The sequence below is a fragment of the Mastigoproctus giganteus genome, chromosome 8 (genome assembly GCF_048544385.1).
Source record: "Mastigoproctus giganteus isolate SK-2022 chromosome 8, ASM4854438v1, whole genome shotgun sequence".
NCBI lineage: Eukaryota > Metazoa > Arthropoda > Arachnida > Uropygi > Thelyphonidae > Mastigoproctus > Mastigoproctus giganteus.
In genome coordinates, this window is record NC_143582.1 from 70970576 (window position 1) to 70984908 (window position 14333).

The 14333-nt window shown below is 40.6% G+C and overlaps 1 protein-coding gene across 1 annotated transcript in view; it reads left to right on the forward strand.

The window, feature by feature from the left end:
* Positions 1 to 1344: 1344 nt before the first annotated feature.
* LOC150081619 (uncharacterized) overlaps positions 1345 to 14333 on the forward strand; it is a 264024-nt gene continuing 251035 nt past the window's right edge. Inside the window, exon 1 of the mRNA XM_090380266.1 lies at positions 1345 to 2088. Coding sequence (XP_090236392.1) covers positions 1345 to 2088 — 744 coding nt within the window. The remainder of the gene's footprint in view (positions 2089 to 14333) is intronic.

A 14333-nucleotide genomic window follows, 5' to 3' on the forward strand; every position in this document is an offset into this window, starting at 1 on the left:
GTCTGCGAACAACTTATTTGAAATATACCGACATAAAACTATAAGAAAATTTCCTAAAAAAATGAAAATGTAATAAAATACCAAATGCCCAGTTATACTAAAAATAAATTTAATGCTTTTATAATTTATATCTGTGATGCCTCCAGACGACTCTGCTCTTAACAAAACAAAACAAAAAAAAAAAAAACAGTGGCTGATGCGCTCATCGATTTTGTTATGCCATGTAATTAGCACGCATGCGTACATCTTGCATCTGAGATGATGGACTGCCTGTGCCACAGAATAGTAAGACAGGTTACTACTCTGTGGTCTGTGCCATCTCTAACTTACGAACCACACCACAATCATCAACAGTCGGTGAGAACCCGACAAGAGGAGTGTACGTGTCTCTTGTTGTGTCTTATTCCTTTTCGTCGCCTGTGATGTGATAAATTTAATACATAGTATTACACATTTTTTAAAATAAATATTAATATAAACATCCTGTCATTTTTAATATGGATGAGTCCACCTAAAAAGTCAAGTGTTGTGCAGCCTAGTACAAGTAGAGATAATGGAAATAATATTAATAAACGCCCTGGCAATAATAATAATATTTCTGTTTATGCTCCGGGACGACCACACGGTCAGAGGAGTTCACAAGGTAGAGATAATACAAGAAACAGCACTCTATTCAGCAATCACGGGCTTGAACCCGGTCAATCAAAGCACGTGTACTTATGCACTCGTGACCACTCGGCTACGGCGACCTGTCAATAGGCGGACAGACAGCATGGAAAAGAAATCCAAAACCTCTTGGACAAGGCAGTACAGTGGTACCTCGATATACGAGTGCCCTAATATACGAGTGTTTTGAGATACGAGCCGCCGAGCGAGCGATATTTTGCTTTGAGATGAGAGCAAGATTTGAGATACGAGGAATCGCACACTACACCGCTGCACACGACTCCAACATGCGGGGCGCGTGTTGGGGTCGTGTGTGCAGCGTCTAACAGTTTCTCCCACCTCAGACTAGACCTCAGTCTGTGTGCTTGTTTCCCTCGTTTTCGTAGCATTTTTGATAAGTTGGGTTCGCGTTTTTTGCTTTTTGTACATTTACAAAACATTATCAAATTTATTTTTATAACCATGGGTCCGAAGAAGAAGATGATGTCTATTGAATTAAAGCGTGAAATCATAGAAAAACATGAGCAAGGTGTGCGAGTAATTGACTTGGCGAGGATGTACGGGCGTAGCACATCAATGATATGTACTGTGCTTAAACAGAAGAAGTTGATAAAGGGTATAACGCCAGCCAAGGGCGTTACAATAATTTCTAAGCTCCGGACCTCTCTCTATGAGAAAATGGAGAAACTACTGATGGTGTGGGTGACAGAGAAGCAGCTTCAAGGAGGATTCTTAACACAAAGTATCATATGTGAGAAGTCACGAGCGATTTACGGTGATTTGCTGAAGCAGATTCCACACACTTCCACAAACGAGGAATCGGAAGACTCGTTTAAAGCCAGTCGGGGCTGGTTTGACAACTTTAGGAAAAGGACCGGCATTCACTCCGTCGTCAGGCATGGTGAGGCAGCAAGTTCGGATGTGAAGGCAGCTGAGGTTTACATCAAAACGTTTTCCGAACTGATAGAAGCCAAAGGATACATCCCTCAGCAAGTCTTCAACTGTGACGAGACAGGGCTTTTCTGGAAAAGGATGCCGAATAGGACTTACATAACGGCAGAGGAGAAGACGATGCCAGGTCACAAACCCATGAAGGATAGATTAACTCTAGCACTTTGCGCCAATGCGAGTGGCGACTGCAAAATCAAGCCTCTGCTAGTATACCATTCGGAAAATCCCAGAGCCTTTAAGTCACATAAGATTTTAAAAGAAAAACTACAAGTTATGTGGAGGGCAAATCCGAAGGCGTGGGTCACCAGGAAATTCTTTGTGGAGTGGATAAACCTGGTGTTTGGCCCTTCTGTTAAAAAATATCTACAGGAAAACAACCTACCCATGCAAGTCCTTCTCGTCCTCGACAATGCCCCTGCTCACCCAACAAATCTCGAAGATGATTTACTCGAAGAGTTCAAGTTTATAAAGGTTCTCTACCTACCACCCAACACCACTCCTATCCTGCAGCCCATGGATCAGCAGGTGATTTCTAATTTTAAGAAGTTGTACACCAAGCACATTTTTCGGCGCTGCTTTGAAGTGACGGAGAACACAAACCTTACCCTTCGAGAGTTCTGGAAGGACCACTTTAACATCGTGATATGCCTAAGAATTATTGATCAGGCCTGGCTGGGTGTTACAACGAGGACCTTAATATCTGCATGGAAGAAGCTGTGGCCTGAGGCTGTAGCTGAAAGGGCTTTTGAAGGATTGGAACCCAAAGTGTCAGTGGTAGAGGAGATTGTTTCTCTGGGAAAATCCATGGGTCTGGAGGTGGATGAGAGAGATGTGAACGAACTTGTCGAGGAACAGATTCAGGAGTTGACAACCGAGGAGTTACACGATCTACATTCTCAGCAGCATATGGTGGTTCAACGAAAAATTAGTTTTGAAGAGGAGCCAGAGATGGAGAAGGTTATCTCTACAAGAAATATAAAGGAGATCTTGGGAATGTGGGAGAAAGTTGTAGAGTTCGTGGATAAAAATCACCCCGAAAAAGTTGCAACTGGTCGTGCATCGGAGTTGTTCAACGAAACTTGCCTAACACATTTCCGCAATATCCTGAAAGGGAGGAAGAAACAAACCTCCTTGGACAGTTTTTTTAAACGATCTGCAGGTGAAAATGAGCAAAGCGTGACAAAAAAAGCGAAGACCAATGACGAAAATTATACGCTTCCGTATAATTTTCGTCATATTATGTTTCTATAGAATATGTATTTGTTATTTATAAATAAATGTTTCTTCTTGTAAATACAGTACATTTTTCTTATTCAAAAACACTTAAAAAAAACAACTGAGGTGGTTTTTTGGGAGCTGGAACGGATTAATGGCATTTCAATTAATTTCAATGGGGAAAATTGCTTTGAGATACGAGCAATTTGACATACGAGCAAGGTTACGGAACGAATTAAACTAGTATGTCGAGGTACCACTGTATTATGAAGATTCTTTAAAATTTGGTTTCATCTGAGATAACCACATGCCATTGTGCATTTTTTGTTTTGAAACGTTGTCAAATGAATGCATGAAACCGTCGAAACTGAAACGGCACTTAGATTGTGTGCATCCAGAATACTCAAATAAGCCGAAGGAATTTTTCATTAATAAGAAAAATGAATATATTTCATCTAGAAAAAGTTTTGTAAAGATAATTTCTGTGAGATGTTGCAATGAAGACTTGGTTATGGCTTCATATGAAGTTGCAAAACTAATAACCGAGACATTTTCCCTCATACTATTGGTGACAAGTTAATACTTCCCGCACTAAAAGTAATCACATCTCACCGTTATAAAAAGAAAGAAAATCAGTTGCATTTATTCTCCTTATCAAATAATACAGTGAAGCGAAGAATTGTGGAACTAGCGAATAATATTGAAGAAACTCTCATAAAGCTCATTCAAAGCTATCAATTTTTTTCTTTACAAGTGGATGAAAGTACAGTACAGATATAGCAGATAATGCCAATTTAATGTGCTTTGTAAGGTGTGATGTTTAAGGATACCGTCAGTGAAGATTTTTTGTTTTGTAAACCACTACCAACGAGAACAATGGCTGAAGAACTATTCAAATTAATCAATAATTATATAATTCAAATTGCAATCGATTGGAACAAATGTGTCGGATTGAGTTGCGATGGCCCCTGTGAATGGTAGGTTCCAGTACGAGACTTTTCCCGAGGGTCCGAGAGGTGGCTCCAGATTGTGAATGGGTGCATTGTAGTAGTCACAGAGAAGCGTTAATTGTAAAAAAAAAAAAAAAGCCTTTGGTTTTGAATATGGCTGTTCAAGAATGTGTCAAATTTGTTAATTATATAAAAGCCCGTTCCTTGAATTCCGGAATCTTTACTGCTTTATGCAAAGAATTAGGAAACGACTATGAACATCTTTTACACAGTGAAATTCGATGGATACCAAGAGGGAATGTATTGAAACGACTAATCGAAATTATTATTATTATTATTAGCCAAATGGTGCAAGGAAGCCTGAGTCTTATGCTGCACCAGCCAAAAAAAAAAAAAATTCTGAGTTACCCAGAGAGAGAGAGAGAGAAGTAGAAGGGAATTACCAAGAAAGAGAAGAATGATGATATCCAGCTCAGGACTATTGCCAGCCCATACTCACCAGATGTGAGCCCCCTGGGGTTATGTTTTTGGAGCAACATCCTCCATCAGCAAAGGCAGCAATATTCGAATTTAAGACAGGTTTAACGTTTAACTGGTTAATTAAGGTGTCATACTTATGTGATATTTTAGGTTTTTTAAATTCCTTAAATTTAAAATTACAAGGTATTGACATAAATATTTTTAAAATTCAGGAAACAGTAGAAGCAGCTACGAATAAAATTCATCTGTGGGTACTTCGAGTTGAAAAGGGGAATTATAATTTTATTCCTAGTTTAACTAAATTACAAAAAGTGTGTTCGAAGCGACATTCCAGCTGAGATTTCTACGGCGATTAAAGAACACCTCTTGGAATTTAAATCAAACTTTCAGGAATATTTTCCTCCAATTGACAGCAGTAAAATGTGGATTCGAAAACCATTTACTTTTAATGTGGAACATGTGGAAGAATTCTGTCTCAATGAACAAGAAATCAATTCTATTATTGAACTGTCATGTGACTCAGCATTAAAAGACCGCTTCAATCAGGTCTCATCGATACATTTTTGGCTAAGTTTCCGTGAAGAATATAAGCATTTATCAGAAAAAGCACTGAAATTTCTTATGCCATTTGTAACAACTTAAAAATGTGAAACTGGATTCTCAACATTAGTTTAAAAAAAAAAAAAAAAAAATGACGGAACAGATTGGACGTCGAACCAGATTTGAGAATCAAGTTGACATCTTTTCCCTCTGATTTAATATTACTTTTCCCCCTGATTTAATATTTATTTGCCCAAAAAGAGACCCAAAAATATGTCGAATTTATGTAAAATTTTGAGAAGAAACAAAGAAATGAATTACCTCTCTTTTATTTATATTTACCGATGTTAATGAATACATAATTGCATTATTACTGGTATGTTAAATGTCCTAATGGTAGTGTCATTATTTCCTGAACCTACGAGTACAATTATTAAAAATACATTAATTTATAGCTATAGGTGGGCCGCGAAAAAAAAAAAAAAAAAAAACTGCAAACACCGGTCCGCGCTTGAAAAAGTTGTTATATTGAGCTGGATATCATTATTCTTCTCTTTCTTGGTTATTTCTCCCCCCTTCTCTCAAGATAACTCAGAAATGTTTTTTGGCTGGTGCAGCATAAGCCTCAGGCTTTCTTGCACCATATGGCTAATAACAATAATAGTAATAATACAGTATATACGAGTACGCCCGGAGCGGAACTATAAATAATATTACCAAACCACCTGTTGTTGTTTTGTGAAGTTGCACGTTCACTCAATGGTACACCTGCAGTTTCGCTATCCCAAAATCTATCCTACCGTTGGAGTCGCTGTTGCGGGATTTTCGACTCAGAGGGATCCCGACTGGTGTATCAGTGGCCGATTTAGCTTTCTCTGGTTCAATATTTTTTTCTTTTTCTTTTTTTTGCCCCCCCCATTCCCTTGAGCTCGGGGACCTGGTGAAGGTGGTATGGCGTGATTGTTAAAGAGCATGGGAGGGTCGTTCAAGGGTGTAATTTATAGTTAAGCTTTACTGTATCAGTATTGGTTACAGTTTATTAGCGAAGAACAGCGTTTTCCAAACTTTTTTTTAGTCACGGAATACTTTTTATATTACAATATATTTCCGGACACAATTTTTGTGGCTGTTTGGTTTATTATTATTATTAGCCATATGATGCAAGGAAGCCTGAGGCTTTTGCTGCACCAGCCAAAAAAAAAAAAAAAAATCTGAGTTATCCTGAGAGAGAGAGTTTGAAGTAAAAGGAATCCCCAAGAAAGAGAAGAATAATGATATCCAGCTCAGTTCCCTGGGTGTGCCAAGCCCATACTCATCAAATGTGAGCCCTGAGCTCAATAATATTTAACAATTTAAATTATTACATAATCAAGAACAAAGAAACCTGTTTTGACTAATGCTCAAATACATTTTATTTTTGAAAACAAAAGAAAAAAATAAAAACATAAAATATCGGTAATACTCAGTTTCTATCAGGATAACACGTATAAAGTATTATAAAAATCAATTCAAAATTAACAGTGTTCTACATAAAAGAAAAAAAAAAGTTATACAGTATATGCATACAAACGTGTTGAGTGAATATGTCATATCCAGTACGTGATCTGTCAGTAACTGGAAAAAATAATGTTAAATTATACTCGAAAAAAAAAAAGAAAGAAAAATGTTGTACGCTTCAAATATGCAAAATTTAAGTCGGGGGGGGGGGAGAAGATTTTTATTAATTGCAACTTTTTTACACAGAACAGGGACACGCTGGCTTAGAATGGAGATTTTCGTTGAGTAAGATGAATAAATGAATTAAGTATGGCGCAGATGTGCAAAGAATGATTTTGGTTTTTATTGGCAAGGGAGTTTATCAGGAAATATTTGAATATACCAAGTACTGACGTCTCTAGCTCCAAGTACAATCTTGTCAGAAAGATTGCTTAGGTAAACAAAAACAGGCTTTATGATAAGATTGTTATACCCATTGTAAATATTATATAATGTATGTACTGGTTTTTCAACCTACTCGTGTTTAACTGGTTCGCTAGAGTGGCAATTGTTTGGGGACTAGCGAGCAGGATTAATTGTTTCATAGCTTTTTTTTTTTATTATTATTATATTTTTAGAATAATTTATTGCCTGTACTATAGTAACTGTATAGTCTGCGCTGTAGTACTGTACGGTGGTATAGTCACTGTCCTTCTTACAACGGGCGGGGCGGTCCGGGTTCTAATCTCGTGGATGACAAGAGGAACTTTTATAGACTTTTTTCACACCGTGGCTGAGTTAGTGGGTGTCAGGCGTAGATAGCAAGGTTTTTCCCCCATTAACTGCGGGGTTTTCGTCCAGCAAAACAGGCAAATCGAGCAGAAAACATGCAATTTACAGACACAATACACATGGGTGTATGAATTAACATTCCGTGTTGACCCTAATGTAATAGTTGGGATTATATCAAATTTTTCACTAAGCTTTAATTTTGTTCTTTTCTTCTCTGTATGAGGTTTATTAACTTTAGGAGCCTTGGATAACCTTGGCCAGCTCTTCTGAAAGTGCTTCCATTGTGCTGAGACGACACTGCGTGAAATATTAAGCCAAAGTGCCACCTCCGCCTGCGAATGCTTAGTTTTAAGTCATCTAACTGCCGTCATCTCAAAGAATTATCTAAACGACGATGAGTCTGCGCGGTAGCACAGTGGTATCGTCACTGTCCTTCCCCCGACAGCGTGGAAAAGGCCTGGGGTTCAAATCCCATCGTTGACGCAAGGGACTTTAATGGGCTTTTTTTACTCCGTGACTGAGTTAGTCTGTCTCAGATGTAGATATCGTTCCGTCCAGAAACAATATCTGGGGTGTTTCGTCCAGAAAAACAGGCCAATCGACCAGAGAACACACGCAATTTATAGACACAATACACATGGGTATATGTAATAACTTCCCGGGTAACCTTAATATAATAGTTTGGTTTTGTAGTAACTGTATAGTCGATAAATACAGTGAGACGCCTGCGTAACGAAAAATTCAGTACAGTACAGTATAATGAAATTACCCTGCTAATTTACTCCGCATTTTTATATAAAAATATTTCATAATAACGAAAACATCAGTTTTCGTTATTACCAAATTTCGTTATTAAAATTTCCAAAATATTAAATCCTTAATCCTGCGCAGGCACGACAGACTTTTTAATCTTTGGTCTTAAGAATCTGGAATGTTTAGACTAATGGACAGTTAATCCCGATAGTTCGGAATTAGTGGCGTTTGATCTACTGACTCTCCTTCATTTCAGTTATTTTGGAAGTGGAAGGGATTGATGCAGATTACATATTTCATGAACCGTGCTGCTGATAGATAGTTGCCCTAATTACGGTTTTATAAATTTAAAATAAGAAGGGCCGTAGTTTCATGTTTTCCTTTTTTCCAGTGGAATTAATGAAGGTTTTGTTTCGTTAAAAATAACAAGCATAAAATACTTTTTAAAAGTTTTACTTAAAAAATATGAAAACTGTATAAGTTAATTTTGTAATTATTATTATTAGCCATATGGTGCAAGGAAGCCTGAGGCTTATGCTGCACCAATTAAAAAAAAAAAAAAAATTTCTGAATTACCCTGAGAGAGCGAGAGAAGTAAAAGGGAATCACCAAGAAAGAGAAGGGTGATGATATCCAGCTCAGAACCCTGGGTGTGCCAAGCCCATACTCACCAGATGTCAGCCCCTGGGGTAATATGCAACTATTGGGGGGGGGGGAGTGTCAGCCTTTCCCAAGAGGGGAGGCTAATGCAGTGTTCCGGGGAGTCATTAAGAAATCATCATGTAATAAAAAATCCACATTATTGTGATAATAAGGAAAAAGAGATGCTATAATCCCTCTCCTCCGTATATCTGGGATCTCCCGTGATAACTATCGCTCTAACATTTTTATTGTTTTCATTTTGATGAAATTAGATTATAGAATGAATATATTATAGTCACTAACACGACCGTTTGAATTCGTTATACTGACAACGTAACACGTAAAATGATAATAATTTTATTATTGTGCGTGCGCACGCACACTCAGCAGCTTCATCGGAAATTTGATCTTGTTTTTGTGCCAAAGCTGTATTAAAATGATTTTCAGTTTTGGCGAATTCAAATTGTGGTTTGATGTTTGTGATAGCTAGCAGGGCTCAGAACGTACGAGAACGCTTTCTTTCCAGTTTCGTATACGTACCAGTAATGTCATGGGGCGCGTCCGTGACGAATATTCCGTTTAATAAAATTGCATACTTGCATTTTACGGGATATATCAATGCGCCTGACGTCATCCTTTCAAATCTAGGTTTAGTGCACAAAGTAGTACTACTCTGTGGTTTAGTGTATCCCTGAGCCCTGCTAGCTATCACAAACATCAAACCACAGTTTGAATTCGCTAAAACTGAAAATCATTTTATATTATTATTATTATACTATCACCTCTGTCAGATCATAGATTGAGAAACACTTAGTTTTTTCACTGAATCACAATTTGAATCACAAATTGTGATTCAATCTGAATCACATTTTGAATTACTACGGCATATGAGGAAAAACCATTGTATTATGCTTGGAAACATAAAATTATCAAATTAAAAAAAAATCAAAACAAAAAACGTATTATGCTAGTAAAAGTAAAATTATGAAAATTAAAATAAAAAAACAAAAGCTAAGTCGTGACAAATGGGCCTGGAGTACTGGGGTCCATAGTTTAACAGATATTTATTTAAAGTATACCCAGTAAAATAAAATAAAATAAAATATTTCCAGAAGCTTTCGGAACTCGTGTCCCTTTCTCAACTGACAGAATTTTTTTTTTTTTTTTTTTTTTTTTTTTTTAAATACATTACAAGCAAACTGTGGCACGTTACTCATTCGTCATTGTTGTAGCACGGACGTGTGCTGCCTTGCGCCAGTGATCATCCATCAATAAAACGGTTGTCTCCAGGATTGGATGTATACGCATGCCTTTCTGGCGATTTAATGCCTTAGGGTTGTTCATTATGTTTAGTGACTCTAGCCATAGGCGGTGGCGAAAGTGTCGCGCGTGGTCCACTATCTCAAAGTCGCGCTTGGGGTCAAGATCGTGGTTGGTAGCCCAAAAATGTTCTGCAAGCGCGGACTGGTCAGTTTCGGCAAGCCGGATTGCTCTGTCGTGTTCCGTGAGGCGATCCTGGAGACGTCTCGATGTCTCACCTACGTAGCAACTGTTACAGGCCCTACAGGTGATACGGTACACTACATTGCTGCGTAAGACAGGTGTGACAGGGGTCTTCACACTGGAGACAAGTGAACGTAGGTTCCTACCTGGTAATTGTACACATTTTATGTTGTAACTTCTCAGGATCTTCGAGATACGTCCTGACACTCCTGGATAGTACGGAATGTAGGCGGATGATATGCCGACTTGCTTCGGAGGTCTTGGGTTGGAAGTAAGCTCTTGTGCCTGTAACAAGCATCTGTTTAGTACATGGGATGGATAACCGCATCTGGTTAAGTCCGCCTTCACACGGGAGATCTCGTTACGTCTAATTGTGTCGGTGCTGGAATGGCTCCAGGCCCTGGAGAACAGGGTGCGGGCAGTGCTATTGAGATGGCTTGGAGCGTGGCCGGACCCGTAGTTGGTGAATTGACCGCACCACATGGGTTTGCGGTATACTGAGGTCTCTAGATGTGGGCCTACGCGATGCACTAGCACGTCCAGAAACGGGAGCGAACCGTCCACCTCTGATTCTACGGTAAACTTGATGAAATTGGATAGAGAGTTGAGGTATTCTAGTAGTACCGTTTCAGAACCACGTGGTATTATGGTAAAAATATCGTCGACATATCTACACCACGTTGTAATAGGTGTAGGTGGGTTCTGGTGTATCTGCTTCTCCAGATCTTCCATGGCGATGTTAGCTACTACGGAACTGACAGGGGCACCCATAGCAGTGCCATGTACTTGTTTGTAGAGTGAGTCTTCAAAGGTGAAGATGCTGCTAGAGAGGCATAGGTTGAGGGCGGTACAGATGTCATCAGTGGATAGTGACGTCCTGGATTGGAGGCTTAAGTCGCTCTCAAGGAGCCTTCTGGCGCAGTGCACGGCCTGTTGGACGGGAATCGAGGTGAATAAAGAAACCACGTCAAATGATGCCATGACAGAGTTATCAGGGATTGAAATGTCCTTAATGGTGTTAATGAATTCACTGCTGTTTTTAACGGTGTGAGATGTATTACCTATAAGAGGCGAGAGGAGGCTCGCGATGTGTTTGGACAGTTCATACGTTGGGGCACTGCAGCAAGACACTATAGGTCTGAGAGGAATACCCGGTTTATGGATCTTTGGTAATCCGTAGAATTGTGGTAGTTGACAGCCAGTACCAAGCAGAAGATGGTGAGTCGCGGTCGTGCTCAAACCTCAACCACCGCCAACGTGCCGCCCTGTCATCTATAAGAAAAGACAACTCCATCGTTGTACTTCCTGCGGATAAAGGGCGCCGGACTGTTGTGCTGGACCGATCAGCCTACCGAGAGAAAGCCTTGGCCCTATTACTCGATCCTAACGTATATGAACCTCTACCTGATCCTCCCGTTAAAGTCTTGAAACGTCTGGAAGCAAATGTTAATAAACTTGTCCACGCATGGCTTAAAGATAAGAAGATCCCGACCGCGACTCACCATCTTCTGCGTGGTACTGGCTGTCAACTACCACAATTCTACGGATTACCAAAGATCCATAAACCGGGTATTCCTCTCAGACCTATAGTGTCTTGCTGCAGTGCCCCAACGTATGAACTGTCCAAACACATCGCGAGCCTCCTCTCGCCTCTTATAGGTAATACATCTCACACCGTTAAAAACAGCAGTGAATTCATTAACACCATTAAGGACATTTCAATCCCTGATAACTCTGTCATGGCATCATTTGACGTGGTTTCTTTATTCACCTCGATTCCCGTCCAACAGGCCGTGCACTGCGCCAGAAGGCTCCTTGAGAGCGACTTAAGCCTCCAATCCAGGACGTCACTATCCACTGATGACATCTGTACCGCCCTCAACCTATGCCTCTCTAGCAGCATCTTCACCTTTGAAGACTCACTCTACAAACAAGTACATGGCACTGCTATGGGTGCCCCTGTCAGTTCCGTAGTAGCTAACATCGCCATGGAAGATCTGGAGAAGCAGATACACCAGAACCCACCTACACCTATTACAACGTGGTGTAGATATGTCGACGATATTTTTACCATAATACCACGTGGTTCTGAAACGGTACTACTAGAATACCTCAACTCTCTATCCAATTTCATCAAGTTTACCGTAGAATCAGAGGTGGACGGTTCGCTCCCGTTTCTGGACGTGCTAGTGCATCGCGTAGGCCCACATCTAGAGACCTCAGTATACCGCAAACCCATGTGGTGCGGTCAATTCACCAACTACGGGTCCGGCCACGCTCCAAGCCATCTCAATAGCACTGCCCGCACCCTGTTCTCCAGGGCCTGGAGCCATTCCAGCACCGACACAATTAGACGTAACGAGATCTCCCGTGTGAAGGCGGACTTAACCAGATGCGGTTATCCATCCCATGTACTAAACAGATGCTTGTTACAGGCACAAGAGCTTACTTCCAACCCAAGACCTCCGAAGCAAGTCGGCATATCATCCGCCTACATTCCGTACTATCCAGGAGTGTCAGGACGTATCTCGAAGATCCTGAGAAGTTACAACATAAAATGTGTACAATTACCAGGTAGGAACCTACGTTCACTTGTCTCCAGTGTGAAGACCCCTGTCACACCTGTCTTACGCAGCAATGTAGTGTACCGTATCACCTGTAGGGCCTGTAACAGTTGCTACGTAGGTGAGACATCGAGACGTCTCCAGGATCGCCTCACGGAACACGACAGAGCAATCCGGCTTGCCGAAACTGACCAGTCCGCGCTTGCAGAACATTTTTGGGCTACCAACCACGATCTTGACCCCAAGCGCGACTTTGAGATAGTGGACCACGCGCGACACTTTCGCCACCGCCTATGGCTAGAGTCACTAAACATAATGAACAACCCTAAGGCATTAAATCGCCAGAAAGGCATGCGTATACATCCAATCCTGGAGACAACCGTTTTATTGATGGATGATCACTGGCGCAAGGCAGCACACGTCCGTGCTACAACAATGACGAATGAGTAACGTGCCACAGTTTGCTTGTAATGTATTTAAAAAAAAAAAAAAAAAAAAAAAAAATTCTGTCAGTTGAGAAAGGGACACGAGTTCCGAAAGCTTCTGGAAATATTTTATTTTATTTTATTTTACTGGGTATACTTTAAATAAATATCTGTTAAACTATGGACCCCAGTACTCCAGGCCCATTTGTCACTATTCGATCACTTTATGGCCATAATACCTACAACGATTGTGCACAGTTGCAAAAATGCTTCCTCTCAATAGCTCGCTACAGGCAACATTTACGCTTCGCCCACAGATGCAAAAGCAATCGAATTATACCTAAAGGGTTCCGATACAAAGCCCCGTTCCACAACTCTCATATGGATCGTGCCTGCTTTAACTTCAGCCTGCGCACGTTAAATTTATGGATATCCCATCTCCACCATGAAATCAGGAACGCTGACTACAACAAGTCCAGACTGTTACAACATATACAAGGTAAGGTCTCGCCTATTGTATTTACAAACCTTATACATACCATCTGCCATCGGGCTAGTCAGACCTCGGATACCTACCGTTTACGCCAACAGCGCAAGTTCATAAACTTGAGCATAGAAACCAACTCCTTAAAGACGAACACTCGTTCAGACGACACGACTTCTTTCGTCTTGAATCTAAGTAACAAACAACTGTCCAACGAGCAGCTGAGTGTTTTATCAAACGGTATGAAATTCGCCGTTATACCATCGAAACCTCCCATCACACAGCTCGCTATGGGCATAGAAGCCAGTATTACCAACCTTCCCGAAGAAACTGCCAACGAGATCCGATTCAAGACTGCCGCAGTCCTCCGCAACACTCGAAAAACGTGCTCAAACCTCAACCACCGCCAACGTGCCGCCCTGTCATCTATAAGAAAAGACAACTCCATCGTTGTACTTCCTGCGGATAAAGGGCGCCGGACTGTTGTGCTGGACCGATCAGCCTACCGAGAGAAAGCCTTGGCCCTATTACTCGATCCTAACGTATATGAACCTCTACCTGATCCTCCCGTTAAAGTCTTGAAACGTCTGGAAGCAAATGTTAATAAACTTGTCCACGCATGGCTTAAAGATAAGAAGATCCCGACCGCGACTCACCATCTTCTGCGTGGTACTGGCTGTCAACTACCACAATTCTACGGATTACCAAAGATCCATAAACCGGGTATTCCTCTCAGACCTATAGTGTCTTGCTGCAGTGCCCCAACGTATGAACTGTCCAAACACATCGCGAGCCTCCTCTCGCCTCTTATAGGTAATACATCTCACACCGTTAAAAACAGCAGTGAATTCATTAACACCATTAAGGACATTTCAATCCCTGATAACTCTGT